The sequence below is a fragment of the Taeniopygia guttata genome, chromosome 1 (assembly GCF_048771995.1).
Source record: "Taeniopygia guttata chromosome 1, bTaeGut7.mat, whole genome shotgun sequence".
Taxonomy (NCBI): Eukaryota; Metazoa; Chordata; class Aves; order Passeriformes; family Estrildidae; genus Taeniopygia; species Taeniopygia guttata.
In genome coordinates this window covers 85740270-85766711 of record NC_133024.1, presented here as the reverse complement: position 1 = coordinate 85766711, position 26442 = coordinate 85740270, and the positions used below count along the sequence as shown (strand labels likewise).

At 43.0% G+C, this 26442-nt stretch overlaps 2 protein-coding genes across 2 annotated transcripts; one reads left to right on the top strand and one right to left on the bottom strand.

The window, feature by feature from the left end:
- Positions 1–11376: 11376 nt before the first annotated feature.
- PDCL3 (phosducin like 3) lies at positions 11377–18319 on the bottom strand. Its single transcript, XM_030278515.4, has 6 exons — positions 18032–18319; positions 16562–16691; positions 15363–15453; positions 14568–14711; positions 13521–13729; positions 11377–12191 (listed from the first exon to the last, which is right to left on the bottom strand). The coding sequence occupies exons 1-6, from the start codon at positions 18302–18304 to the stop codon at positions 12049–12051; spliced, it is 990 nt and encodes a 329-aa protein (XP_030134375.4). The 5' UTR covers positions 18305–18319; the 3' UTR covers positions 11377–12048.
- A 3831-nt stretch (positions 18320–22150) lies between these two features.
- On the top strand, positions 22151–22570 carry LOC100224770 (histone H2A). Its single transcript, XM_002193952.5, has one exon. It carries the CDS (start codon positions 22151–22153, stop codon positions 22568–22570), a length of 420 nt encoding a protein of 139 aa, XP_002193988.5.
- Positions 22571–26442: the final 3872 nt, after the last annotated feature.

The following is a 26442-nucleotide window of genomic DNA, read 5'->3' as shown; positions in this document are numbered from 1 at the left end:
TTCTTAATCTTCTTTCCTTGAAGAAAAGCAACCCAAATGGAGTAATTCTTTCTGGTAGGTCATTATTTCAAGCCCTCTGATCCTTCCTGCAGCTCTTTTCTGGATTCTCTCCAGCTAGGCCATATCTCTCTGGGATGCAGTGCCCAGTGCTACACAAAGTACTCCAGCTGAGACATTGTCTCTGCTGAATAAAACAGACAAGATAGTGTATGAGTTTTCTGTGCTACATTTAGTAATTTCCAGAGAATCTACTTTTCCAGAAAGAGTAATAAATTATGCCTTTGATCCTGATCCAAGCAGACTTTCTTACTAAAAAAACTGGGAAAGAGAGAAATTAATAGAAATCAAAACTTTGAATGAGTCTAGGAAAAGAAAACATTCTTAATCCTGTGCATGGTGCACTAGATACTCTTACATAAACAAATATTTGCTGATATGTACTAGCAGAACAGATTCAGGAAGTTAAAATAAGGAGGTTTAGCTGCTAGTGAGGAATGAGGTCTTGTGTTTGCCTAGTGATCTTTGGTAGAGAGCAGTCCTTAGTCTCAGTTTTCATGGTTCCCAAAGTCACCACTGTTTTGGAGAACCCTGGGATGTAGCACACAGTATCAAACTAAGCAGCAAGGCAATTGTTCCTTCTGTTTCAAAAGACTAGCTTAGGACCTAGCTTTTCTTCCCTTATACTTGTGTGCTTGTAACGACCCTCATGAACAATGAAGAGCAGTGCCATTTCAATAGGGATGAGGTGTTACCAGAGAGCCTCGCATAGCAGCACAGGAAGGTATTTCAGCTATGGTAAAATGAGGATGAAGTTCACCCCACTTGCCCAGAGCTCCAGGGCCCTCCCATAAAGCCTGCAGAACACCAGTCTCCTTTGCTGTGGAGACAATGACGCCTACACTGGCACAGTGTGAGAGGTGCTGCTCAGCCCCGCTGATACAGGCAGAGCTGCTGGGCCCCGGAGCGGTGAGCACCCCAAACCCACCTCTGCCCCAATCCCCTGCCTCCAGCCTGGGCTGCTGGCACCCACAGACACATACAGGATTCTGCCAGTGCCTCCTGACGTGGTCAGCCCAGAGCCTGGAGCCCTGAGTGTCCCTCTGCAGTTTGTGAATGTCACCTTTTAGCAAAGATTATTAGTAGGCTTTGTCTGACTGACAAGCACTTGTGTTTCGCTTCGAATCTTCGAAGGCAGCAGGCGAGGGGGCAAAGAGCACTAATAGAATTCTTCAATGTCATTTTAATAGGATCACTGCTTTGTGCTAGCTATTTTTTCCCCTCTTTATCTTTTCCTGTCCTCTGCAAGGCTCTGTGTTAATGCCCTCTGGTGATACTGAATTCTTTCCAAGTTTCTCAAAAAAAAAAAAAAAAAAAAAAAAGTCCCACCAGCATTAATTATTGTTCCAGGAGGATATCTTCCCTTAAAGATGCAAGGTTTCTCTGAAGCCATCTGTCTGGATTTTCTTCCCTTGGGACAGAGAACAGTTAGCAACTCAGTATTTCCAAAAGGAAAATCGCAGCTCATGTAGATAATACAAATGACCCAGTTGCCCTGGGAAGGGAAGGGAAGTGCCGTCTCGTGTGCAGTGTGGATATGCTATCCAGCCACCTTCCTCAGTTAATGAGGCTCAGACTTCTTCATGCTGGTCAAGATAAATATAAAGCTCCCTAACCCTGAAATCACCATAGTGAGGTTGCCATGGGAAAAAAAAAAGAAAAAAAAAAAAGAAATAAAATGTTAAGTTTATCACAGATTATGCTAAAACCCGATACAAAAAGAGACACTAACAGTGCATTAAGACATGAAAACGTGCCTGTGATGTTCTCCAAATTACCGTGATCTCGGTATAGTTTAGATTTTATAATATCCTGTTCTGTTCATTTTTCTAACAAGATACATTGGGATTCTGCCTTATGGGAAGATGTTCTGAGAACAGGGCTGGGATATTGGAGCTTACTAAACATCTAACTCAAGTATTGATGTTGAGACATGATAGAAGCAGAAATACTGCTCCACACTACTTGTATTAATGTTTTGTGACATGACCTGCAAAAAAAAAAAAAAAAAAAAAAAAAAAGATATCTCATCCAAAATTTAGTTCCCAACTCCACATTTCAATTCTGCTGTTGATAACCAGGCAGCTTAATTACCTCCCAGAGTGATTATGAGGCTGGGTTATTTAAAGTTTGAAAAGCTCTATGGAGGTTCTAATAACTGAATGTCAATCACATACAGGAATAGAGATGTATGGGGTGCTCTGCCTGTGGGCACAGGGGCACAGGCCAAAGGCTTGTATGGGCACTGCACATACCCAAGCCCAGAAATTTTCTGACCCACTGTGGACACCATGGCATGCACGTGCCCTTGGAGAGCCCTTCTGCTGCACGTGAATAGCATAAATTGTGGATTGTGCCTCCTGCAGATTAGAAAACTAAGTTTAGGAACCTAAACTGCAGAATCCCACTTTGGCAGGGCTCTGAAGGAGAAGCAGACTGTCTATATCAAGGAACTTCAGTTACACCTGGTAAAATGTTTATTTTGCTCTTTTCTGAATGAGTATCCACAATCCAAGCAATAAACAAAGAACCAAGACACAGAATCCCGAAATCTCAAAGAAACAACACCACAAAATCACAAAGCACAGCATTAGATCCTAAGACTTGAGAGACCATACATTCTCCCTTGACTGCAAGATATGATGTCTACCCTGTCACTCTCATTATCAATGGGATTCTGTGTGCTCCAGCAGTTCTAGTTGGGTTCTCTTTGGGCATTTCCTAGTGTGCCCAGCCAGAGTCCAGCTCTCATTTCTAAACTGTCCAGGTTTTATTTCTCCCCTCAGCCTCATACTTGATGGTCTTTGTCCATAAAAAGGGGTTTGACTTCATCTCTAAACAAAGTTTCAAAGCAATACTCTTACGAAAAAATGTGTCAGCAGAAAGATCAGAGGAAAGTGAACCCATGAAGAGATGCTGAATCACTATCTGTAGCAGAGAGTTGGGGCAAAAACATTATAAGAGGTATCACATGAGATCTTAAATCTCTCTTGGTCTGCTTATGAGGGACAGACACTGAAAAGTTCCTCAAATGATTATGCACCACTGTTCGTGCAGATGGAGGGTGCCTAACCCTCAATTGCTGAGCAATGCACAGGACTGCGCCTTGATGTGCCCTCACCGAGTCTAGAAATTAGTTTTTGCTGGAGGAGATGGCAGATTCTGCTGCTCTGCTCCTCTCCAATGCCCGCACAGAGCTCCCCCAGGGAGCAGAGCCGCAGTGGACAGGCAGCGCAGGCTGCAGTGGGCACATCCTGGCAGGTGGCTCAGCCAGAGGGACACTGAGAGCTGCTGCTGCACAGCCGTGCCCGCCGGGGCCCGATGGCCGCAGGGAGCGGGAAGGTGTCCCCATGCCTCCTCCTCCTGCCAGGCTGCCTCTCCAGCGGGGTGGCAGCCACCCACCCCGGCTGGTACCTGCAATGCAAAGCCAGGGACTTTTCTGAGTCTGATCAAAAAATCAAAGGTCCCTGAAGGGACTCTCACATAGTTGCCTGATCAATTTGGATTGCTATTTATGAATATTCTTTACCATCAAAACCATTATTCAATGGTTTTTTTTTTTTAAATATACATATTTTAACTTTCTAGGTCTTTCTTAACACTGCTAGCCCTCAGATTCTTAAATCCAGATGTTTTCTTAGTCTAGAGGTGTCCACTCCTGTGGTTTTCTTGGTCTAGAGGTGTCCACTCCTAGTAGAGAGCACATGGTGCTCTCTACTCTGTAAATCATGTGAATCCTAATCCATAATCCATGTAGCTCACGCAGTGAAAGTAATCTATTTATGCAGGTGTTTCTCCAGAGGAGTGTAGATGGTACTAGAGAAAGACATGGAAATTATCTTACCTCGGACAGGAACAGCGACAAGGAATTTGCAGTCCTGTGAAGACTTCCACATGTCTCATACATTGGGAGGCGCCTACCTTGCTACAGACAGGTTAAGCTCACACCTCAGCCTTCTGGATTTGGATCCAGGTTCTTTCTGGAGACTGATTAGATTTGATGTTTTTGTGGACAAGACATCTGGATCTGTGGTGGTGGGTGAATCAGAAGTTTTCACAGTCAGCTATTGTGACCAACATGGTGCAGATTTATTCTTCCCAAAGAACAGTCTTACAAAGTTACCTGTCCAGTCACTAGGTTTAAGTGCACTAATAGTCAGGTCATAATGCAGAACAAACAAGCTGAGGCAGGTGCATTCACTGGAGCTATTAGAAATCTGTGGGACAAGTTTACACGTGCCTGCAGTGAGACACATTTGAACATACAAATGGAATGCATATCTCACTCTCTGTATTCACATGGTAGAACTGAACACATCAAGTGCTGCCACTGGTATTTTAGAGAAACCAGATTATGTCTCAAAGTACACAGGCACTTCAGCAAGCAAGGAAGGAAAGGTCCTTTTCGTGGAGAACACTGCCATCTTGTGCACAATTGCATTTACTTAGTGTCTGGCATGATTGTGAGAGATGATACTGCAGGATTTGCTCACTCTTCCTGCCTCTCATGAAAAGTCCAGCAGAGTTCAAGCCCTTGAATAGAGAAGCATCCCTAAACAGCAGCAGCTGTTCCAGTCCTCAAACAATGATAACAAGATCTGAACTGCTTTCTGGGCTAGCACATTTTTTGTCTTTGTCTGCCTAGGATATTCAATAAGTATATTTAATGGAGAAGGCAGCTGTATTGCAACGAAATCAATAAAATGGAAAAGCGGTACTGACAAAGTTCTACATAAGTTTTTGCTCTTTAACAAGTGGAATAGCAGAAATTTTTCAGAAACTATCTGCATGTGTGGGAAACCATGCAGACTCACAGTAGGTACAGCAACAGAAGAAAACTCCTGTGCAGGAAAACCTGGCACAGATGGACAAATAGACAAACCAACAACTACTCTAGTTTAGAAATTGCCCTCATGCAGTGCTTCATAGCTCACTGCAGATATAAATTACAGAAAAACTTGAAATACCAATATATGGTCAGTAAACAGGAACGTGAATTTTCCTGGTGAGGAATATGAGACCCAGAGAAGCTAGGTTTTTTATGTAAGGAAGAGCTGCCACAGCTATAATAAGAGAAGCTGATCCCATTTCCATGCCTCATCTGTTATTATATCCTCCCTAAAACACAGAACCATGCATATCACAGCAGCCTGAGAGTCCTTCTGCAGAGGTATGTGGCAGATCAGGCACTCCATCAGTCTCAGGATTTCCACACTGTGTTGCCATCCACACTCTCTTAATCATCTCCTTCACATGGGAAGGTCTGCTCCAGGTAAGTTTTTGTCTCCCTGCGCCAGCAAAGCTGGAGGTGAGCCAGTGACTCCAAGCACTCCCTGGATCCTAGTGGACCTGAGTACCCCACCAGCTGCTTGCTCTCACCCAGGGTCCCATCCTCCCTCATTTTGGTCTGCACATTGCTGCCCTTTTGATGGGGTAACAGAGTGAAATGCACCAGCACTGGATGGGGACAATGCAACTCCTCTGTCACTGCATGAAGGTGCCCCATTCCAAGGGGTCCTTTGTCCAGCGAAAACTGCTTGGGCCTTTTGACAGGACCTCTATGGAGGAAAGTTGAGACTGCAAAAAACTCACTTTCCTCCTGCCTATATCCAGCTGAGCACCTGGATCTCCAGGGCAGTATCTGCATTTCAGAACAAGGGCCTGATTTCTTGGATAACTCTGTAAGGAAATCCCATGTGCTTTACACAGATTTGAGTGAGCTACAGGTGGTGGGGCTTTGATGATAAAGATTTCCCCCTGATTGAAGCCTAGAGTGACAGAAGCATGCAGGTATTTTAGTTGGGAGGATGTCCATGTGCTCACTGGTTATCCTACCACCAGGAGAGGAGGAGGACAGGGGGGTGTGTGTTTTGCAGAGGGGCCACCAAAACTCTTGGTCACCATTTTGTCACCAGGAGACAGCTGAGCTTTTAAAGCCTGAAGTGTCAGCTACTCACCAAAAGGACAAAGAGATGTTTTTTTCCCCTTCTCCCTTTTCTAGCTGCATTCAACATGGGACTGCTACTGATAAGCCAGCAATGAAATTGTTACTCACTGTATTTAAAATGAAATTGATATCTCTTATATAATACAACACAAATGCATAGGGCAGCAGCTAACTTTGAAAATGACAGTGTAATAGTGTTTTTAAACTGAAAATGCCATTTGACATCATAGTGTAGTGAGGAGGCCTGTATTATCCACTGGGCTCTGTAACATTACCCACTGGGATCTGTAACATGTACCAGATGCTACGATGCAGTGAGTGCTTACTATGTCTTGTAAAACTGTATATAGACAGTGCCTCTCACCTGAAAGATTCAAAACTTTTCCTGAGTTTATGCTAAAGACAGCTTATTAGCAGGCAAACAGTATAACAATATATTTTCCTGGCTTGAATTGCACATGATTATTTTCTTACCAATCAATTTTTCTTACTGAAAACTTGCCTGATTTCTGCTCTCCGTGGTGCTCACTTGCTCACCCCCCAACATTTATCTGCAGATCACAGCATGCGTCCTTACTTTTTTTATTCCTATATACTGGAGTAAGGTAAGAAGTTTTCATAGGTCTGCATGAAATTTCCTCCGTGATTTAATGCTGCCATCCACTCTGCTATCCTGTACAGTCTCCAGCTACATACACAAAGTCCATCTTTTGAGAGCAGTGCTCCTCTCAGTTTATCCCAACACAAAATATTCCTGAATCCTACCATAATGCAAGATCTAAAATTTTACTTATCATTTTCACCTTTGCCCTTCTTCTCTAACAATGGTCAGACTGCTCTCCTAAGCTACCCATCTAAACTCCTTTCATCCTGCCTTGTGCCTCTTGCCCTTCATCTCTTCCACTTTCTCAAGGGCTCTTGCCTTCACTTTTGTCTCAGGGGAATAAGGAAGACAAGAAAAAAAACTTCTTCAAGGTCTTCCAGGATGAGACCTTTGATCTGGACTTGGTTCACATCTCATTCCTCAGGACATAATTTTCTAGATAGACATAATCAGAGTGGATGCACCTCAGCTGGAGAAGTTTGGGGATGTTTACAAGACAGGAGGGCCAACTCCACATCTTGTATGTTCTCCTGCTTTTCTGTATCTTGCAAAACTTTGCACCCTTTTATCACCAGCACTTTCTTGTTAAAGACTGTATTTGATGCTTTAATGTTGCAGCTGGTGTTTGCAAGTGTCTGTTACTGGGCTTCTCTGCCATGGAGGCAGCCCTCACAATTTCTCTTCTAATCACCTGAGGCCAACATCTAAACCACAGGAAGTGACAGCCAACTTGGAGGATCCAGAATATCCCTACTTTCAGCTTAACAAAAATCATCTGCATATGACAGATAATTAATGAAGTTTCCCAACACCCCCAAATGGTCTGTACTAATTCACAGAAGGATAAGCTGCAATCATGCAAGAAGGAGTTTGGTGCCTGTCTTTGCTGCCCTCCTTGTAAATCAAAGTATTCCCATGGATATTGAGGGGAGGGGGATCAGGATGACACATGCTATAGCATGAGTCAGTTTCTGTGGGGGTAGGCAATGGCTGTCTGAAAATCCAAGACTTGCTCTCACTAGCAAATGCTGTAACTTTTGCCTTTACAAGAATCAATTTTGTGTTTAATGGAATACTGGAATTACTTTTTGTAAGAGATATATTGCAGCAGAGGCTTACAAATATGCATAATTACATACATCTCATTGTCCATTAATAACTTTTATATGGACTTTTCTGCCTTAGATCACATAGTTTCTTCCTGATTTTAACATTTGATGTGTTAAATAGAAACAACCTCAGAATTACTTGATATTTTCCTGGCATTTTTATCAGACCTCAGCTTCTTCAGTCAGCTCCATAAATTCAAATTAATGTGAAGTCCTGAAAAATTTGTCATGTTGTCAAGAGATGAAATTTTTAATGTGGAATATGAAAACAAGTTATATTGTTCATCAGTCTCCCACAGAATCCTGGAGAGAATTTCTTGCTGAGAGTCTCTTGCTGCTTCGTTTTCATTTTTAATGGTTCTGCCTTCTACAGGAGGGAATGAAGCTTTTTCCTGCATTACAAGAGCCATCTGCCAGTAAAGAGATCTAAGAAGTTCAATACTTCTTTTTAATTCTCTGAAGAGATAAATACATCAATAAAAAACTTTATGCCTCCTACAACCCTTTGATGACTGAATTAACTAAATGAGATTGAAATGAAGAGTGATTTATAATGGGCTGTAATAAGAAATGAGAAATGAGTTCAACTGCCTTCCAAACAATTGACAGGGAATGAGTTAGTTTTAGCAATGAGAGAGAAGAATTCTCCTTTGATCTCAGCGAGAGTAAAGTTTCTTTAGACATGATCCAATCACAACAAATATGCAGCAAAATGTTCATATAAAGGTGAGGGATTTTACCCCCTTCACAAAAGAAGAGCTACACCAAAACAGGTTACTGATGCTTCTGTTAGAAGTTTCCTTTCTTACTGCCTGTGAAGTAGATTAACTTCCCCAGATTTCCAGAGCAAACAGACAAATTACTCTGAACTTGAGTTTTTAAAACAGGAATAAAAAGTGCACCTTAACTTTCATGAGAATCTCTGTAGATCAGAAGTACTTTCTTCATGAACTCTACGAAGACCAATACTAGTGTGCACATGTCAGGCTAAGTTGTGGCTTAGTATTGTGTGCCCATTTTGAGCACTGATCCAACAGAGCTGGATGCACACACTCAGCTTTCTCATAGTGAGCCATCTCACCTAAGTTAAACTGCTCTCGGCAACAGGGCCAACCAAATACCTACCTGAGCATATCTGGGAAAGCAGGTGATAGGACAGCCACAAGGAAGAGGCAGGAGAGGCTGACCTGAGCCCTGGGAAAGTAGGACCTGGCCAAAACAGGTACAGGATAGCATAGCCATTCAAAGGACTCTCCTTTATTTCACCTTCTGCAGTCACAGTCCTGCAGATGCTTCTGTCTGTGTACAGGGACCTGGCTGGATTCAGGACCTAGAAAACTAGCAGCCTCACCATGGCTTTGCTATGTTTGCACAACACCTGGCTCTCCCCCTGCAAGTGAAACTGATGTAAAACACTGCCCTGCAGGTTTGGTGAGTCCATATAGCGAATAAAAGATTTGAGGAGGAAAAAAATCAGAACAGTAACTTACCCAGATCAGGGCAGCCAGCCCTGAACATAACTGATCACACGGCCTGGCTCAACAGCAGACTTCAGACTTGCACCATGAAGAGAACTGTTTTATTACTAGTGGTGCACTCACATTTCACACACAAAAAAAAAAACCTCCAGAGTGACTGTCCACTAATGGCAAATCATCTGCCCATCTATGGCCCAAAGTTAACTTTTCCTCCTCCCACCACCCACTGGCACGGCTGCAGTGTGGCATGAGTCAGGGATGCTCTCACAGCAGTATGCAGGACAGTAACCCACACAAGCCTCAGCACTGTTTACAGGATCACTGCCTCTGATTTCTCCCATGATAGCTGACAGAAAGACCCTTCTCACACCGATGAAAAGCGAGCATTGATCTGACACTAACTGTTGACAGGCTGCAAAAATGTTGATAGTGCATTTAGCAACAGTGCCCCAAGCCTTGGCAAATAAGAGCTCACACTCTCCAGTTATTTTTTCCCATTATATTGCCCCTTTCTGCAATGTGTATTAATTGGCTGGTTTGGTTTGCTATTTAGCAGCCAGCTTCCTTTTAAGCTAAAGCTCATTCCCTTAACTGTTTCCACAGCTCCTGCTCTGCCAAAAGGTTAAACAGACCTCATTATCTGTTTCCTGCAGAGACCTAATTTCTACAAAAGGCCTTGAGCACAGCAACATGATTGGCAGAAAAAGTAATAATATTACAAAAAGCTATTTTCACACCTAGCCAAAGAGTGAGAAGCATAGATACCATTTCAAATGATGTTCCATATGGGTCTCATCAGCTGGGCAGGATATTCAGCCTCTTCTGGGTTATGATAATTCTCACATCTGCCCCTTTCAGCATGGCATTCTCCAGTGGCATCCCCCAGAGGTCAAAATATCTCAATTTCTCCTGAGCTGCTGCTCCAAAATACAGCTGCCTATGAAACTGCAAGGCAGCCCCTGCTGTAGCCCCGAAAGCAGGGAGCAGGCACTCTCCCACTCCCCAAGGCAGTCTCCGGTGTAAACCTCCCAGGCAGACCAGGTCTGCTTCTTTCCAAGGAATGACAAAACTGCGACCTGGGGGTGCCACAGTCACCATTCTGAGGTAATGGAAATCTGGCTCCCCACAGCTAAGCAGCCTGGGACAACCCATACACAGCCCTGGTCCTCTTCAGGGGACTCAAGTCCTCTCAGTGGTCCAAGATCTCACAAACCCCACAACACCACACACAAAAGGGGAAAGCAGCTATGGTTTTAAGACCCTGGTGGAAGAAGAGACTGTGAAGGAAACAGTCTGAAGTCCCACCTACTTTTTATTCACTGCTAGTTTCTCTAGTTTCCTCCAAAAGAAATGCAGTGCATGTGATCAGAGGTCACTCTAAAGCACAATTCAATGTGAACAAGCAAAAGATAAGCAAAATATGCAGTATAGGCTTCTACAGAGAAGAAGAGTTAAACTCTTCCTAGACTGTACGAAGTTGTAGGTGAGCACAATGAAGCATCAAGTCTTGATAGCATTTGGGATTGTCCTGTGTAATGAGAAGAGTGCTGCTATGTAATCATATTCAGGATCTATCAGCTTCTATTGTGCTGCATTTGGCTGACTTACACAAGATTAATATTTTAGCTACTCTGCCAAAACACACATAAAAGAAAGGAGACAATTGAGACTCAAAGCACCATTCACATCTCAAAGAGGAATGGTTAGTTGTTGTTCGAAGTACACACTGATTTGTCTCAGAGTGCACAAACTGTGCTTCAAAGTCACTACAAACTAATTTAAAAAATCTTTAAAATATCACTGCTTATAGAGTATAGCATTCTTTACCATCCACCCAAAGAATTCACCAGCAATGTAACAAAATGCATTGGGGCAGCCTCATTAGCAAAAGCCCTTGGAGACTGTTAGCCTGAATGTAGACCAACTGAAAGTGTAGGTGGATATTAAACCCAACCCAAAATAATCACGCAGCTCCAAATGTCAGCGGATCTATAATCAAGGTGATATTTAAGTTTATGCTCTTCTAAGGCTTCACTTATTATTACTGTAGCTGGAAAATTGAAGTATTTAACATAGCAAGATGTCAGTTCCTCAAACATCATCCTCCCTCCCATTTGGCAATGGCACTACTGTAGGAACACCTGACTTCTGATATGGTTGAAGAAATCAGAAGTTTCACTCTTGAGCACCACTGTCTTGAGTTTTATTCTGCAATTAACAGGCAAAAAGGTGCACAAGTTCAGCCCTTGTGAAAGGCAAAACAGTGCTGCTAACTCAAAAGTGGCATTCAGGACTCAGCAGGTCCCAGGAGAGGCTGGCCATCCTCAAGGCCTCTCTCAAGATGCCTGGAATCCCAGCTTATAGCCTCATGTTGTCCCTCTGGTGCCAGCACATCTCCGCAGAGGACAACACATCACCTTCAGAAGCACCTGCATCGTAGGTACCACCCACCCCAGCTTTCTGTGAAGTCCAGGCATATTTAGATTTGATTTGTACCATTTAAGCTTGTTAAAAACAGTGCACTTAAGACCACTTCATATTTAAAATTTTTTAAGAAGTAGCAATTTAGCATGCAAATAATAACAAGAGACCTGTTTCTACTCACGTCTATATTTTAAAACCTTTGAGCATGATTTGCTCAGGCTTCACTATACAAAATGTCTTTCAGCATCTTAAGTGAAGCTGAAATTTTTAAAAAACATAAATGTTTTTAGTTTCTAGAGGTTTCTAGAATGGATGTCTTGAAAGGCTATCCTTCTGGGGCTCAGCAAGGCCTTGAGGAGTGTCTCCAGTGCTTGAGGTGGGAACACTGGCTGCAAGTGCACTGCATCAATCTGGATGCAGTCGCAGGAATTAGTCATCCTCTGAGTCACTCTCCCCTCTGGCTGGGACACAAGCCCTGATTGAGGACATGAGCTGGTCCTGGATCTGCTTCCTGGGGTTCTCTTCAAGGTCTGTCTTGATGGCACCCGACTCAGAAATCTTCCACTCTAATTCTGTGCAGTGCAAAACAAGAGTCATGAATGTAGGGGAGCAAACTGGAGAAAGCCCACCCTTGGCCCCCCAGATGACTTTCCTTATCATCCTACCACCACCACCACCATCACACCACGGCCCTCCTCCTCTTCTTCTTCCATACCCAGATCCAAGCTCCTGCCCTGTTTACCACACCAGCTCCAGCCAAGCCCTCCTTTCCCACTCCCTAGTGCTGGCACAGGTCTCAGCCCAGGGCACGAAGGTCAGGCTACTGCTCTGTACCCACCAGTGACATCCCCAGTGTCACCGTGCTCACCTTGCAACCAGGAGTGCAAAAGAGGTGATGGATACAGAGCAGCAGCTTCAGAGGCAACTCTCCTGTGAAAGCGAACTCTACCTCCTTCTAACCACATAAGGGCAGAGACATATTTGCACATCTATTGCCAGTGAAGGAATACTGCTCATACATTACAGCTGTTTCCATCATATATTGAGCTCATCACAATCAGAAGAGGCAAGGAATAAACTTAATAAAGGGGAAGAATTGTGGAAATTTTATTTACACATCTGAATTATAGGTATTTTCCAGGGATGTACCTTATAAATAGAATTCACCCCTTTGCCTCTACATCACATGCTAAATATTAGATCCTTTAGACAGTAAAGAGAGACTTCACCACCAGCAGTAGGCCAAATTGGACTGAATTGCTTCCCAGAAGTGGTAGAAAGTCAATACAACACATTCAGTTGAAATCTTTCCCCTACTCCTGCTGACAATCCTATCATCAAATCTAATTTTTTTCAGATATTACAGAATAATGAACACAGCCTCACACTTGCTTTAATCTTCAGTGGAAGGCACCTATGCTTAGGGGAGAAGGAAAACATAAAAGAAAAGTGCAGAAATTTCAGTACACAGCTTTCTGTGATGACTGAATTAAGCTGACTCGGTCAGGGACAACAGACAAACTTATGCCATCATCCTGAAAATGAAACAAGGAGCCCTACAATCCAGTAGGCAAGTGCACAGATTATCATGTCACTGAAGGCAAAGGCAGCTGTTCATGTCCAAGACACCCTAAGAACATGCATGGGTACTGTTTACCCTTTAATATATCCAGCAAAATTTGTTTCACCTAACACAGGGCATAAATACTTGCACACACAAGACAGATACCTACATGTTGGCCTATCACTGCTTTTACAAGACAACCATGTGGTTGAGCCATAGGGGTGAAAAAAAATCTAATATCATTTTCAGTACCTCCCCTCTCCTAAACCACATTTCTCTCATTCCCAGAAAAAAAGTTTGCCTTTTTCTTTGGAAGAGCAGAGATGCAGACACTCACCATCCCTTGTGAGGTTCATGCCACCAAACACCAAAGGCCCAATGAACTGAGCTTTGATGTCCCCCTCCAGGTACACAAATATCGTGGGCAGGTTCTTATCGGGGTAGTTGGGAATGCAGGTGGTAGAGATAGCTTTGATGAATTTCACGTCTCTGAACTTCTTTGCAAGCCCGCTCATGTGTTGATTTATTAAGGCACAGAGCGGAATTCTGTGAAGAATAGCAGCAGACACACATGAGGAAAAACAAGAGACAATTTATAAAGTAAACAGCTCCAGAAGAAAGGTCAGAATATCAGATTAATGACTTTCTGGAAAGGCAAAAGTACCAGAAGCAACTTCTGTATTCCAGCATTCAAAGGAGATCACCACCACTGGAGATTTTGGTGTGTGGTGAGTTTTTTGTCTTAATATATTAGTAATGCAACCTTCCCCTTTACCCCTTTGTATTCAGGGAAACTGGTTAATGAATTTAAGTTACTTAGAAACTCCATGAGCACAGGCAAAATAAAAGCAAAGCTGCTCCTGAAAGAATGTATGCAAATGATGATCAACACCTATGAGGCAATTAGACACAAAGAACAACAGCGAGTATAACCTTCCAAAAAAAATCTAGCAATGTTAACAGACCTTTTTGACGAGGTTTTCTATCATGATGACAGGACTGCAAACCTTTCTCACTCCATTTGTATGCCACTACAAACCAACCTAAATACACACTAATCTTTCCTATTCACAGCCCCTTGCATTTAATCCAGAATAATTTCCAAATTTTGGATATTTCAGTGGCAGCAGCTACCTCTATGGAAGCTGTATGGTACACATCTTGCTGTGTTACAGAGATGTACAAAAGAGCCACCTCCTGGTAACATCATTCTAGAATGAAGTTCAGCAGTCTTGACTCAACAGTATTAAAATTACTAATTTGTTTTTATTTCTCAGAACTCCACAATCAGTCCTTAGTTCTACAATAACTACACATTTACCTTGGAGCATTTTCAGCTATTGACAGTGCAAGGTTTAATGGTTCAAAAAACAAAAAATCTTACCCTTGCTTGTAGAGGTGTAAGACTACCCATATATCTTTTCCAGCTTTTGTAACTTCTTGAACATAATCTTTTCCTGAAATCTCCAGAACTTCCCCGAATTTATTCTTCATTTGAGCTGCCTTCATTTCTGCTAACCTTTGCTGCCTGAATAGCCAGGAATGAAAAAGACATCTTGTGAATAGATGCATTTTTTGACAGAACATAACTTGAAGGAGCTGGTTGAGGCCTAGACTTCAGAGACAAATTATAAACTTCTTCTAATCCCAGAGCAATAAAAGCAAAATGACACGGTACATGCTCTTGTATTTGCATCAAAGGCTAAAGCCACATGCAAGAAGTAAATCTATGCTTCATGAAATGCTTTTTTCTCTCATTTCTGGCTTCATTAGACATTTCTTCTGCACATAACACACTACCAAACTAAATGGCAAAAGCAATGAGAGATGTTACAAGATAGAGGGAAACCAACACTAATTATGCAAATCTCCAGCACTTTAATCTCATTCACACAAAAATTAGGAAATACTGGAGGTGATTTTCAAAGCTCTCAGGACCCCTGGCCATACACTCAGCAGGTGCACATTATCTCTGCAAAGCTAGGCTGTAGATAAAGGATACTGAAGTCAAAAGCTGTTATCCTTTCAAAGACACTTAGAAGCTCCACAAGACAGCAGAAACACAACCCCCTTCTTCCATCATCTTAAAAACATCCTTTCTCTTCAACAGTATCTAAAAGCATATAAAAGACAGACCCTCCAATTATCATTAAAGCCAAATTCTGCAAGCTGCTCTGACCTGTACATTTCAATAGCTCTCTCATCTTCCTCATTAAATTCATCTTCATTCTCTTCTAGCTCTTCCAGAGTCATGTCCTCATAAGTTTTCACTAGAATAGAAGAAACATTAAATCAGCAAAAATCTCATTCCAGGATTAACACTCATTAACTTTCATCAGTCCAACCAAATTTATTTACTCTAAAGACAGATTAATAGGAAGTATGCCGTGAATTTTTAAAAATATTATCTTAGAATAATAGAATGGCTTGGGTTGAAAGGCACCTTAAAAATCATCCAGCTCCAACCCTTCCTGCCAAGGGCAGGGACACTTTCCACTAAACCAGGTTGCTCTAAGGCCCATGAAACCTGGCCTTGAACACTTCAGCAATGGGACATCCACAGCTTCTCTGGACAACCTGTTCCAGTGCTTCACAACCCTCACAGCAAAGAATTTCTTCTTAATATCTAATCTAAGCCTACTGTCCTTCACCTTAAAGCTATCCCCCCTTGTCCTATCTATCACTATATGGTCTCGTAAAGTTGGAATTGCCCTTAGCCGTTGGGACTTCAGTGATCCTTGTGGCTCCTTTCCAACTCAGGATATTCTATGGTTCTATTCTACGATTCTAAAAAGTCCCTCCCCAGCTCTTTTTTCAGTCCCTTTGGCACTGGAAGGCGTGTGTTACAGTTCTCCCCTAAGCCTTCTCCTCTCCGGGCTAGCTGCCCCAGCTTTCTCAACCTGTCATTATTATTCCTACTGGATTGTTAGGAAGTGTATGTGCTTTAGACATATACGTGGAAAGAATATGATGGAAAAGGCCTCTGAGCTGAAGGCTGCCTAGACTAGCACCCAACTACCTGCACAAGCTTTCAAGCTTTGCAGCTGCAGCACAGCCACGCACATTCACCTGGCAGAACTCCCTTTGCTCTGTGCTTCAGTTTCTAAACATTTACTTCCATAAAAATACAGAGCTGACAGGAAGAACAGAGTTTTCACATGCTGGAAGAATCCATGTGTTCAGGAATGCATTTGTTTGATACCATTAACAGCTGATCACCCTGCACAGATGAAGCTTTGGTATCCCCACAGACCTGGAAAATGACACATTGCTTTACAGGCTTATAAACATTGATGCTGGTCATTTCTTTGAGAAAGCTTCCCCCAGGAGTCATTCCAAGGCTTGTTCTGTTGCTGCCTGAGTTGGCTGGTCACTCACCCAGAGATTTCTGAAGGATGGCAAACTGCTCCTCTTCCTTTGCCCGTTCCTGTTCCTCCAAGTTTTCCTTTGGAGGAAGGATACCTTTCTTGCGCAGAATGTCATTCCACTCGGTGTCTTTATTTGGATCCTAGAACAGAACAATACATGGATATTTCTTCAAGGTGAACTTTACAGAAGTTCAGAACTTAACACAGTTGCTAAACTGATAACTGGATGGATGGTGCCAGAAAGTCACAGTGCAAATCCTCCTGACGCTGAGGCTTCTTTCCAGCCCCAGACCTGCAGCACCCTGAAGACTGACTTTGTTTTATTCCATCACTCACAGCACATACAGGAGGTCTTGGCTGGGTACCAAAGTTTGAAGCATTGTAACCACTGCTGCATCTCTCACAAAGTGCAATGAAAGGAGAGGGTACTAGCTGGGTGACACTAGCTATAAGCTAGCCAGAGAGCTTTCTTATAGACCCTCAGCAGGACAGGCCACCAAACCAATGGTCACTGCATCAGGAAGCACTAGTGACAAGACACACACAGGGACAAACCTTACAGACCAAGCTCTCAGTACATGGGAAGTCTTGCTACATTCAAGTCAGAGTGACTATGCAAGTGCTTAGAGAAAAGCAAGCCATCTCTGTCAGCCAAGCCCATTGCTAAGGATTCAGATCTAAGTCTATAGCTAGACTATTCCTGAGATTTTTCTCTAAAATAGTTGCAATAATCCTGCAAAACAAGGCCAACACACCCCTACGTATTGTTGAAAAGCTGAGTAGCTGAGTATATGCTTTTCCTATTTAGCAGGCAATTTTATTTCTTAAAATACAAGAAAACTCGGTGATAAACACCCACAGGTTGATTGTGCTTCCTTGCTATCTTGGCCTAGGAACTTTAGAAACTGAACATACGTACTGCTTTGCTATAGCCTGCTTCAGTACACCTTACACCAGGTCTGTTCACAGCCATATAACCCTATCTCTTCGACTAAGCCCCAGTACTTATGGACTATCGGGGACGGGAAGGGAGGGGTAGGGGGCGGAAGGGGAGAAGAAACAGAAGAAAATAAAGAAAAAGAACAACGTAGCTCAACAAACACAACACTAGATATTCCCCCCCCCCCACCCCCCCCCACTTCTCTGACGGCGGTCACCTTTCCCTCGACCCTGCATTTACTGTAATTTATTATCACACTGATGCAGTGCCTGAAACGCCGACCGCTCGCTACAGTAGTGAAATTAGTACCGTAGCTGCAAAAAAAAAGCAACAAACTGCCACAGACCCAGCCACGGAGCTCCCGAACAACACCGCCAGCAACAGCCAGCTCTGCCCCGAGAGCGCGGCACGGACCCGGGCCGGCCCCGCCGCGCTGCCCCGGCACTCGGCCGGCGGGGCTGGCGGCCCGTGGCTGCCGGCGGGGCTCGGCCCGCAGCAGTGCCCGCACACGGCCGGGCGTGGGGCACGGGGGCTGCTCACCTGCATGGTGCCGGCAGGGCCGGGCCGGGCCGGGCCGGGCAGCGGCGCTGGGCAGGGCCGGGCCGGGCCGGTCGCGGCGTGCGCGGCGCGGCCGGAGGAGGCGGTGCTGCCGGCGGGGCGGGCCCAGCGCCGCCGCCGCTGCCCGCACCGCCTAATAAGGATGGGCCCGGCGGCGGGAAGGGTGACGGAACGGTTTGGGTTGAAAGGCATGAGAAGATCGTAAATCCCTCTGCCGTGGGGATTCACGCCTTCCCGTAAACCAGGTTGCTCCATCCAGCCTGACACGGAGTAACCACGCTTGAGCAGGGAGGTTGGACAGGTGACTCACTGTGGTCCCTTCCAGTCTCTTTCTGTGATTCCCTGTAACTTTTGTTTCCACTGACCCTTTTTTATCTGTTATACCCTGCTTTATTTCCCCACTTGTTAATCTTCTTATTTTCTTTCCCTAATCTGCTAAAAAATAAAATAAAATAAGCAATCAAGCCTGTATTATCTATTCTTATTAGGCATAATCAGCTATAATACTTGTAGTATTATTAGGATTGGATCATAGCCAACTGATATTACCAGAAATTTGTCTCTTGATAGTTACTTTTATTTCAGTTTTGAGTCTGTGTTAAAATATCACTCAGAAAACACTGAAAAGTGTGTTGCATGTGGTGACCCAAATCCATTTGGGATCCCACCCTATTCCATATTGTTATAAATAAAGTTCTATATGTCTAATTTAATAAACAACAAAATTTAATTTTGCAGTAATTTTAATTGAACTCCAATTTTTTAGAAATGAATACAATCAAGTATGTTCAATATAATCAAGCATATACAAAAAAAAAAAAAAATTGGGAGTGATGAATTAAGTATGATTAAGGTTCATATAAAGCATAAGCAAAACCATCCGGGGTACAGGGAGGGCTTCTCACCCTGCCTCACCTATGAAACAAAGGAATCCAAACTAAACTTATATACTGTATGCTAATACATATTCATCAATATTTTTCTGTAAATCTCCTATTTTCATTTCTTGAAATCAACGTCACTACACTGCATGGTGCATGCTCCACTTGTTGTTAGGGGGCCTCCTGGCTTTTTGGTGGTCTTTTCAGAGGAAGGCTTGCTGTCTTCCTCACTGTCCTCTGAATAACCTTACAGGCTGCACATGTGCACTAAGCTTTGTCCTATGTAAGTAAGCATTATATTCCAAATCAGTCTTATTATTTCATAGATAAAACCACAACTTAGATTCCATATCTGGAATCATCCCAACTTTGCTCATCCCAAGGCTGATTCTGCTTTGGGAATCATCCCAACTTTGTTCATCCCAAGGCCACTTCTCTTTCGGGATCTTGCTTATCTCAATACTACATCCTGTATCCTGTTTTTCACACCTAACATCCATGAAGGGGCCCATCTGCTTTTCCTCTATTACTTTATAACAATTATTGATATAGCTACAATTTAGTTAGCATGAATCATATCCATTTATCACAATACAAACAGGCACCTAGGCCTGCCCTTTTGAAGAACTGAGCAGATCTTTTCAGCACTTTTCCAAGAGACATAGCAGAGGGAAGAGACCTGCTCCTTCCTCCCTCCCCTCCTTTTATGCTCTAGCCCAATGGACAGCAAGCTTACCCAGATCTCAGTCCCCATAAAAGAGCCCTAGCCAGGAGGTCTTAAGAGTGTATTTGAACACGTGGAGGAAGGACTGTCTCAGCTCTGGCAAGGGCCTGAAATGAAAATTTAGAAGCCCCACTTCCACATGTATAAGATTGTGGGCATCCCATTAACAGCCAGCTATTCTGAAGCGGACTGGCCACTTTCCCTGAGCTAAGTCCAGGTTACTGAAGGGAAGGCACAGACACCTTTTCTGTCTCTGAGTTAGGAGAAATGGACAGCTGTGCTTTGAGAGGACATCAGTCCTTATGGTGAGCATTTGGACGTGCAGAGGGTACCCCATACCGGTTGTTCAATGCCCTGAGGTGGCAGGAAACTCAGCCTCACTCAGCTTAGACTAAATGCTCGTCTGTGTAAGAAAAGTGGGTGGGTGCCACGAATGCAGATGCTGTGAAACTGTAACCCGCATCTGGCGTCTGACGGGCAGAACCAAAGGCTGAGCTGTTCATGACAGTTTTGTTGTCTGAGTATTTTGCCAGAGCCTGGGCTTCTGGGAGTACCCTCTTGTTTAAATGGTCATCTTCTGCAGCTGAAATACCATTCACACCCATGGCTCTTGTATATTGCTGGTTGGAAACTCCTTTGAATGCCAGAAAACAAACACAGAAAGAGCATGAGCAAGAAGTGAGCACTCATTTCTTTAAAGGCTGCTCAAAAATATTCCTTTACCTGAGGTGAGGTTTTTGCTCAGGCGAACGAAGAGGAACTAGCCAAGCACCCTCAGCACCAGAACCACAATAAACTGTGAGCCCCATCTGGGACAGACTTACCAGAAAAGGGAGCAGCCCCATCACATCATTTGGTGGGGCTCAGACACAATGTGAACCAAGCATGACTCTACTCAGGACACATCTAAAGCAAAACAGTTTCCTCCTCCCACCCAACTAAAAATATTTTTACAAAGCCCATTTTCCCTATGTACTTTTAAAAGCAAGCTTCAGCAGAAAAAAAAAGAAAGGCTGTTTTTACACATAGCACGCAGACAGAAATACTCCAGCCAGAGTGGGTGAGAACTGGCAGTGTCATAGTGAGGCTGAAATGTAGCTATGCCTCAGCCCTTGCAGACAGCCTGCCTTCTTCCCCCTCACCCCAGCCAATTTGCTTCTGAGCAGCTGTAATGTATTTCTTAATTTTGCCCCAAATCAGGGATTAGGTGAAAGAAGATGAAGCGTGTGTGTAAATGACTCATTAATTACCCAGGTGATGAGAACAAAAAGTTGGTAATAAAAAGATTCTGGGCCTGGGGTAGAGGTGTTATGTGGCTTGTTTGTGCTTGAGTGTAGATTGTAGTAAGGTACAGGCTAGGACAAAATAAGAATTTTTGAAGGTAATGTGATGTACTTTTAATTTATGATGCATTGGGGAAGATTTGGGGTTGTGGACTTCATGTTATTTTGTAAGTTAGCTGCCTGTATTACATAGTATGACTGTACTGTAAATAATTTAGATAAAGTATTGTCTGGTAATAGGGATAAGGAGTTATAAGGAAGGACTTTGCTTGGATTTTATTAGGAGCTGGGTTTTTTAAGTTTTACTATTTTTTCACCTTCTTTTCAAAGCTCATTCTGATTTTTCTTAGATAATTAAATCTCTTAGTAAAACCCCTACATGTTAATGTAGTGATGGGTGTTTTTGTATGTTGTAGCCAGCTGTACTGGAAGTTAACAGCCCCATTTACTTATGGAATAGAAATGTTATAAATAAGTAGTTTTGCCAGTTGCAGGAGTGTCCTAGATGGGCTGAATTTCCTTCATCATGAGATGGTAGTTTCTGTTCTTCAGTCTGCATAGTGCTGTCCAAATAAATTTATCCTTTTCCTGGTACAGAGGACCTCCAGTAGTATTCTCAAAGAAGCCAGAGAATACCATTTAGGGAATTAATTTAAAGCGGTATGAAATGTGTGAAAATATCCTGAAGTATTTTGGGTATAACAAGCTCTAGGCTGCAAGAATTTTTCCATTTTTAGATTTGAAATGAAGGGAAGTTGTAACTTGATAGTAGAAGTTGTAATGTAGATTGCTCTTGAAGGAAGAGACAGGCCTCAAATTAGCTTTGAGGTAACAGTTGTGGTGTTTAAAAAAAATCTTGCTGAAGAAAACCCACTGTGCCTCAACCCTAAATACATTCCAAGTAGCAGGGGAAGCTTGTCTTCTTTTGAGCCCTTCATATCTAACTTCAATAACCCTTGACAGGTTTTGCAATGAGATCCTTCTCCTAAAAGGCAGGCTGTAAAAGGGCAATAACTGTTAAAATTTTAGCTCTGCTGTTGATGAACTGTGGTGTGTGGTGAACTCTTTCCTCAAGAACAGACTGAGCTTTCTCCTTGATATGGAAGAGCAGCACTGACCTTGCTGTTGCCTCCTCTTGCTGTCCATTAGCTGTAGCCCAAGCACCCAAGTGTTTTGAAACCCTCCAGCACTCTGTGTCTCCTCACCTGTCAGAATGTCTGGACGTGGAAAGAAACAAGCAGTGGCTGGCAGCCCTGGAAGTGGAGCAAAGAAAAGCAAGTCGTCCAAGGCAGGTCTGCAGTTCCCTGTGGCCCGTGTCCATAGGCTCCTGCGGAGAGGGAAGTACGCCGAGAGGATTCGCTCTGCCGCTGCCATCTGCCTGGCTGCAGTGATGGAGTACATGGCAGCAGAGGTGCTGGAGCTGGCGGGGAACGCTGTGCGTCAGGATAGGAAGATGAAGATCCTGCCCAGGCACATTCAGCTGGCTGTGAGAAGTGATGATGAGCTGAACAAGCTCTTTGCCTGTGTGACCATTCCTCAAGGTGGGGTTATGCCAAATATCCTTTCCCAGCTTCTTCCAAAGAAATCTAGTGGAAGTGTTGCTTCTTCTCAAGAATATAGTGGCAGCCAGTGAAACTTGCTCTTCCTGGTCTGGTCTGTGCACTTATGGGGGCTCAGTACCACTAATTTATGTTTACTTCTTTAAGTATTTTATCTACTAATTTTAAGGCATTTTAAAAGTGTGTAATAAAGTTTCTAGAATGCAACACTCTGGTCTCCTTTTCTCATGGATGGAAGAACAGAGAAAATAAAATTTTTAAAAATAGCCCAGCATAGCGTCTGAATAACTTCTTAAAAAGTTAAGTACATGGTTACTTTTGGAAAACTGTTGCAGGTAAGTGTTGTGGAGCAGGGAAAGGAGTCAAGACACACACTGTGTCTTGGTGCAATTAGTTCAGTGCCTCAGAGGATAACTCTGCTTTAGAGACTAGTAACCCTGTGTCTTTTAAAGCCTTTTTGCACATAAAACTGTACTGAGCATCTGCCTCTCTTTGGACTGCTCCATCACTCCAAGTCTCTATCAGGGCAAAGCATGCAGAATGTGGTAGTGCCATGTCTTCTCTTAACACTGATGACAAATTCAGTGTTTTCCATTGCACAAAGTTCTCAAGAACTTGAGAAGGGGTCTACCCCCCCACCTTCTCCCCTCCAAAGTCTGTTGGTTTTCTTCTATAGATCCATAAAGTTTTTTAAATAGTCATTTTTGCATCTTAAAAAAAAAAAAAGGCTCTTCTATATTCAGGGGCATTTAACTAACTTTGACTGTAGTTAACAAGCAACAGGAACTCTCAAAGGAGACTTGCTCTGGTCTCTGCTTCATAGCATGTTCTTCCTCAGAGCATATTCTCTGCCTTTTCCCTCTGTATTGGGACACTCTGTGCTGGGGCAGCAGGAGGAGGAAAGGGTGAAGCAGAAGTTGTCATTGAGAAAACTAGTTCTGAAGTGGTGAGAAACTGAGATGTGAGAATGGAGATGAAAATGCTGTAAAAATAGAATGAGAGATGAAGAAAAGAGGAGCACAGATGTCAGCAGGAAGCAAATGTAAAATTTTTGCGAGGTAGCATTTCACAATAGAATAAAGAAAAGAATAACTCCCTTTTTGGCAGGAAGAACTGGGTGATACTCTTTTGTTTGCACTATAAAGCTTGTCAAGCAAGAAGAATATTGGGATGCTTTCTGGTTGTTCTGGCTCTGCATTTATACCTGCTGTCCTGTTGCTTACACAACAGCACTGCTGATATTTTCTAGACATTCTTTCTTCCACAACACTTGTTAAAATGTAATGCAGCTCATTAAGCTTCAAACCAGCCCTGGCATTGGCCACCAACAGATCAAATGTTCTGCAGCTAAAGAGGAAATAAACAGTTATGGCTCTTCACTGCTGCCTTACAACACATCAACAGTGAAATTATAGATCCTCAGAAACCTGGGGCCAGAACAATGAGATAAGTTGGTTTGTTCTGGGTTTCATTTCTTTCTTAGAGGAGTTGCCACTCTGAGAGGGGAAAAATGCAGAACTCAGTTTTGGCACCCAGTTTTGCAAAACGTATGCTGAGGAGTATTTAAGCATTTACTGGAGTAGCACTAATTACACTGATAAATAATGATGCATTCATGTAATCAGTAAGCAAGTTTTTTTCAAGGATAAAGTGTCTTATTTGATTATAAGATAAGCTCTCAACAAATATTACTGGTCTATTATGGTCATTTATGCCATTATTTGTTCCAAACATAGACATTGGGAGCAATTTCAGACAACTATCCAGATAATGAACATTTGGCTTCCTTGAAAAGTTGGGGTTGTATCCAGGTTGAATAATAGGCGCTCTGGATGATTTTGAACAGAAATGCACACAGTAACATAGCAAAATGTTGAGGCTAAGTAACCATACCCTTTTTTCACAAAGGGGGAAGATAGAAAGGTGTTATCAGTGAAGATGCTTAGCTTCATACCCACAGTTAGGACCCTGTTCAATAAAGTGCTTGGTAAGTTTAGAAATCATACCCCTAGGTCATTCTAATGAAATTGTGATAAAAACTTTCTTTCATGTAATACAGTATAGGAGAGCTTCTTCAAGCTACAAATGCAATAGCAATAATTTTGCTTCTTCTCTTGATCACCAAAGTGCTCATTTATTTTGAAGAAACAGGACATTAATTGCATGGTATTTTGACACATTACTAGTTCTCATGTCTCATGCTATAGGCTTCAACTTAGCTCAGTCACCTGTAGCTGAGGCTGGTATGTGACTTAGTTAAAAATCAAAGCAAAAAAACCCCATTCAAAACACAGCTCCTCTGGCTTCTCTCTTGTTACTGATGCTGCAAAACACATTTATCTTGATGTGGTGTTATTCTCCTAACTTAGTTATGCCCTGGAACTAGGGTGTCAAGGAAAATAGATGTCTTCAATAACACCCATTAGAGAATGTGTGCACATGGTGCTCCACAATTCAATGAAGTGGTGAGCAGATGGAAGCATGGGGGTGAAATGATGCCTGGAAAAGCTCTTCTTTTACCTGTCTAGAAGACTGGATGCTGTTGATGGATGTCTTGGTTGTGCAGGGTGCTTGTAGTTCACTCTGCACTGAGATTTGTGTGTTTATAAACCTGATATCTTCTGTCACTTTCACTTTCTCTGTAAGGAGAGGAAACATCCCAAGTTATAGCCTCAGACAGTCTTGTCTTGGTGAGCACAAGGGATGCACAAGGTCTGAACCCATTCGCTACCCGAGCCGGTCAAGCATAGTGCACCGTGGAGAGGGGTAAAGCCCAGAGTGCCTCTGCTTTGAACATCCCAGATTTGATGCTGGCCTTGCCCTCTGCTGACCGGTCCCAATATTGCAATTCCTAAACACCGTTGTCCTCTTGGAAGTTATGTGCTGCTCTTTTGAAAGTCACAGAGCAGTGAATTTAGGTTATAATCTGAGATTATACATAGGCTGTGTAACTCTGCAGACTATACAGAGCTGTGAAAATGAAGGAAAAGATGTTGTACAAGACTACTGATAATCAAAGGCTATTTTGGTGTTTTTTCATGTAGCATGGTCTCTGGTGTCATTCCTGGAGAGGTCATGCTGCCCAGCAGGGTAGGTGGCTGTGGCCCATCAGTTCACACCAGGTTCATGAGAGGAAATATGACCTTGATGCTATGCTGAATGAGGCTCCTGAATTTTGCTTCTCTTTGGATGGATCACACAGGATTGTCTCTGGGTGCTCTGAGGTCAGTTCACACACGTTCTACATTTTTGCATTATCTGCTGGAAGTTCTAGTCCATGCATAGGTATTTTTCTGGTTGACATTTAGACAGCTGTGCTCCAGAAAGCTGTATTTATGTGTACACATCTTTCAGTGCCATGATCCAGCAGGTACTCTCTGAAATGGCTGTGTAGTAATTCCCGCAAGAAGAAGCTTTGTAGTAAATATATCCAGAATTCTTTTCTTTCAAGTTTGCATTATGTTCTCATTCAGACTTCCTCTATTGATCTTTTAGCAGGTTGAAAGCTAATAGGGAGATGATGTTTGGTGTACAAGGTTCTTTGCTGTCGGAATCTGTGGTATTGATGATTCCGAGATTGTAAAAAGTCTCTGTCTTTCTGCCCTGTTGCCAAAGAAGAAGCCATAATTTGTCTGTGCTGTTTTCAAGGTTGTTTATTCTTGCTTATCTCTAACATGTTCTGCTGCCCTGCCGCAGGTCTGTCCTGCAGGGCAGCGTGCGGGGCTCTGCCCCTCAGTGGGATGTTACAAACATTATATACCAGAAACTACGGCTATATTTACAATAATGTGCCAATATCTATCATCTACGTTAAACAGTGTGTCCCCAGCCTAAACCAATAGAAAAATGCCAACACTATAGTGAAACATGGAGGGCATGAAGAAGGAGAAAAAGGACAAGACACACCCAATTTCCTCCATCTTGTCCCCTTTGAGCCCCTAATCTA

Bases quoted from the DNA above. Each gene is read 5' to 3' on its own strand.
- LOC100224770 (XM_002193952.5), top strand. From the start codon at position 22,151: ATGTCTGGACGTGGAAAGAAACAAGCAGTGGCTGGCAGCCCTGGAAGT.
- PDCL3 (XM_030278515.4), bottom strand. From the start codon at position 18,304: ATGGAGCAACCTGGTTTACGGGAAGGCGTGAATCCCCACGGCAGAGGG. The intron at 15,454-16,561 runs GTGAGTGACCAG...CTTCTATTCTAG, and splicing joins CATCCTTCAGAAATCTCTGG to TGAAAACTTATGAGGACATG. The intron at 12,192-13,520 runs GTGAGTGTCTGC...TGCACTGCACAG, and splicing joins CATGAACCTCACAAGGGATG to AATTAGAGTGGAAGATTTCT.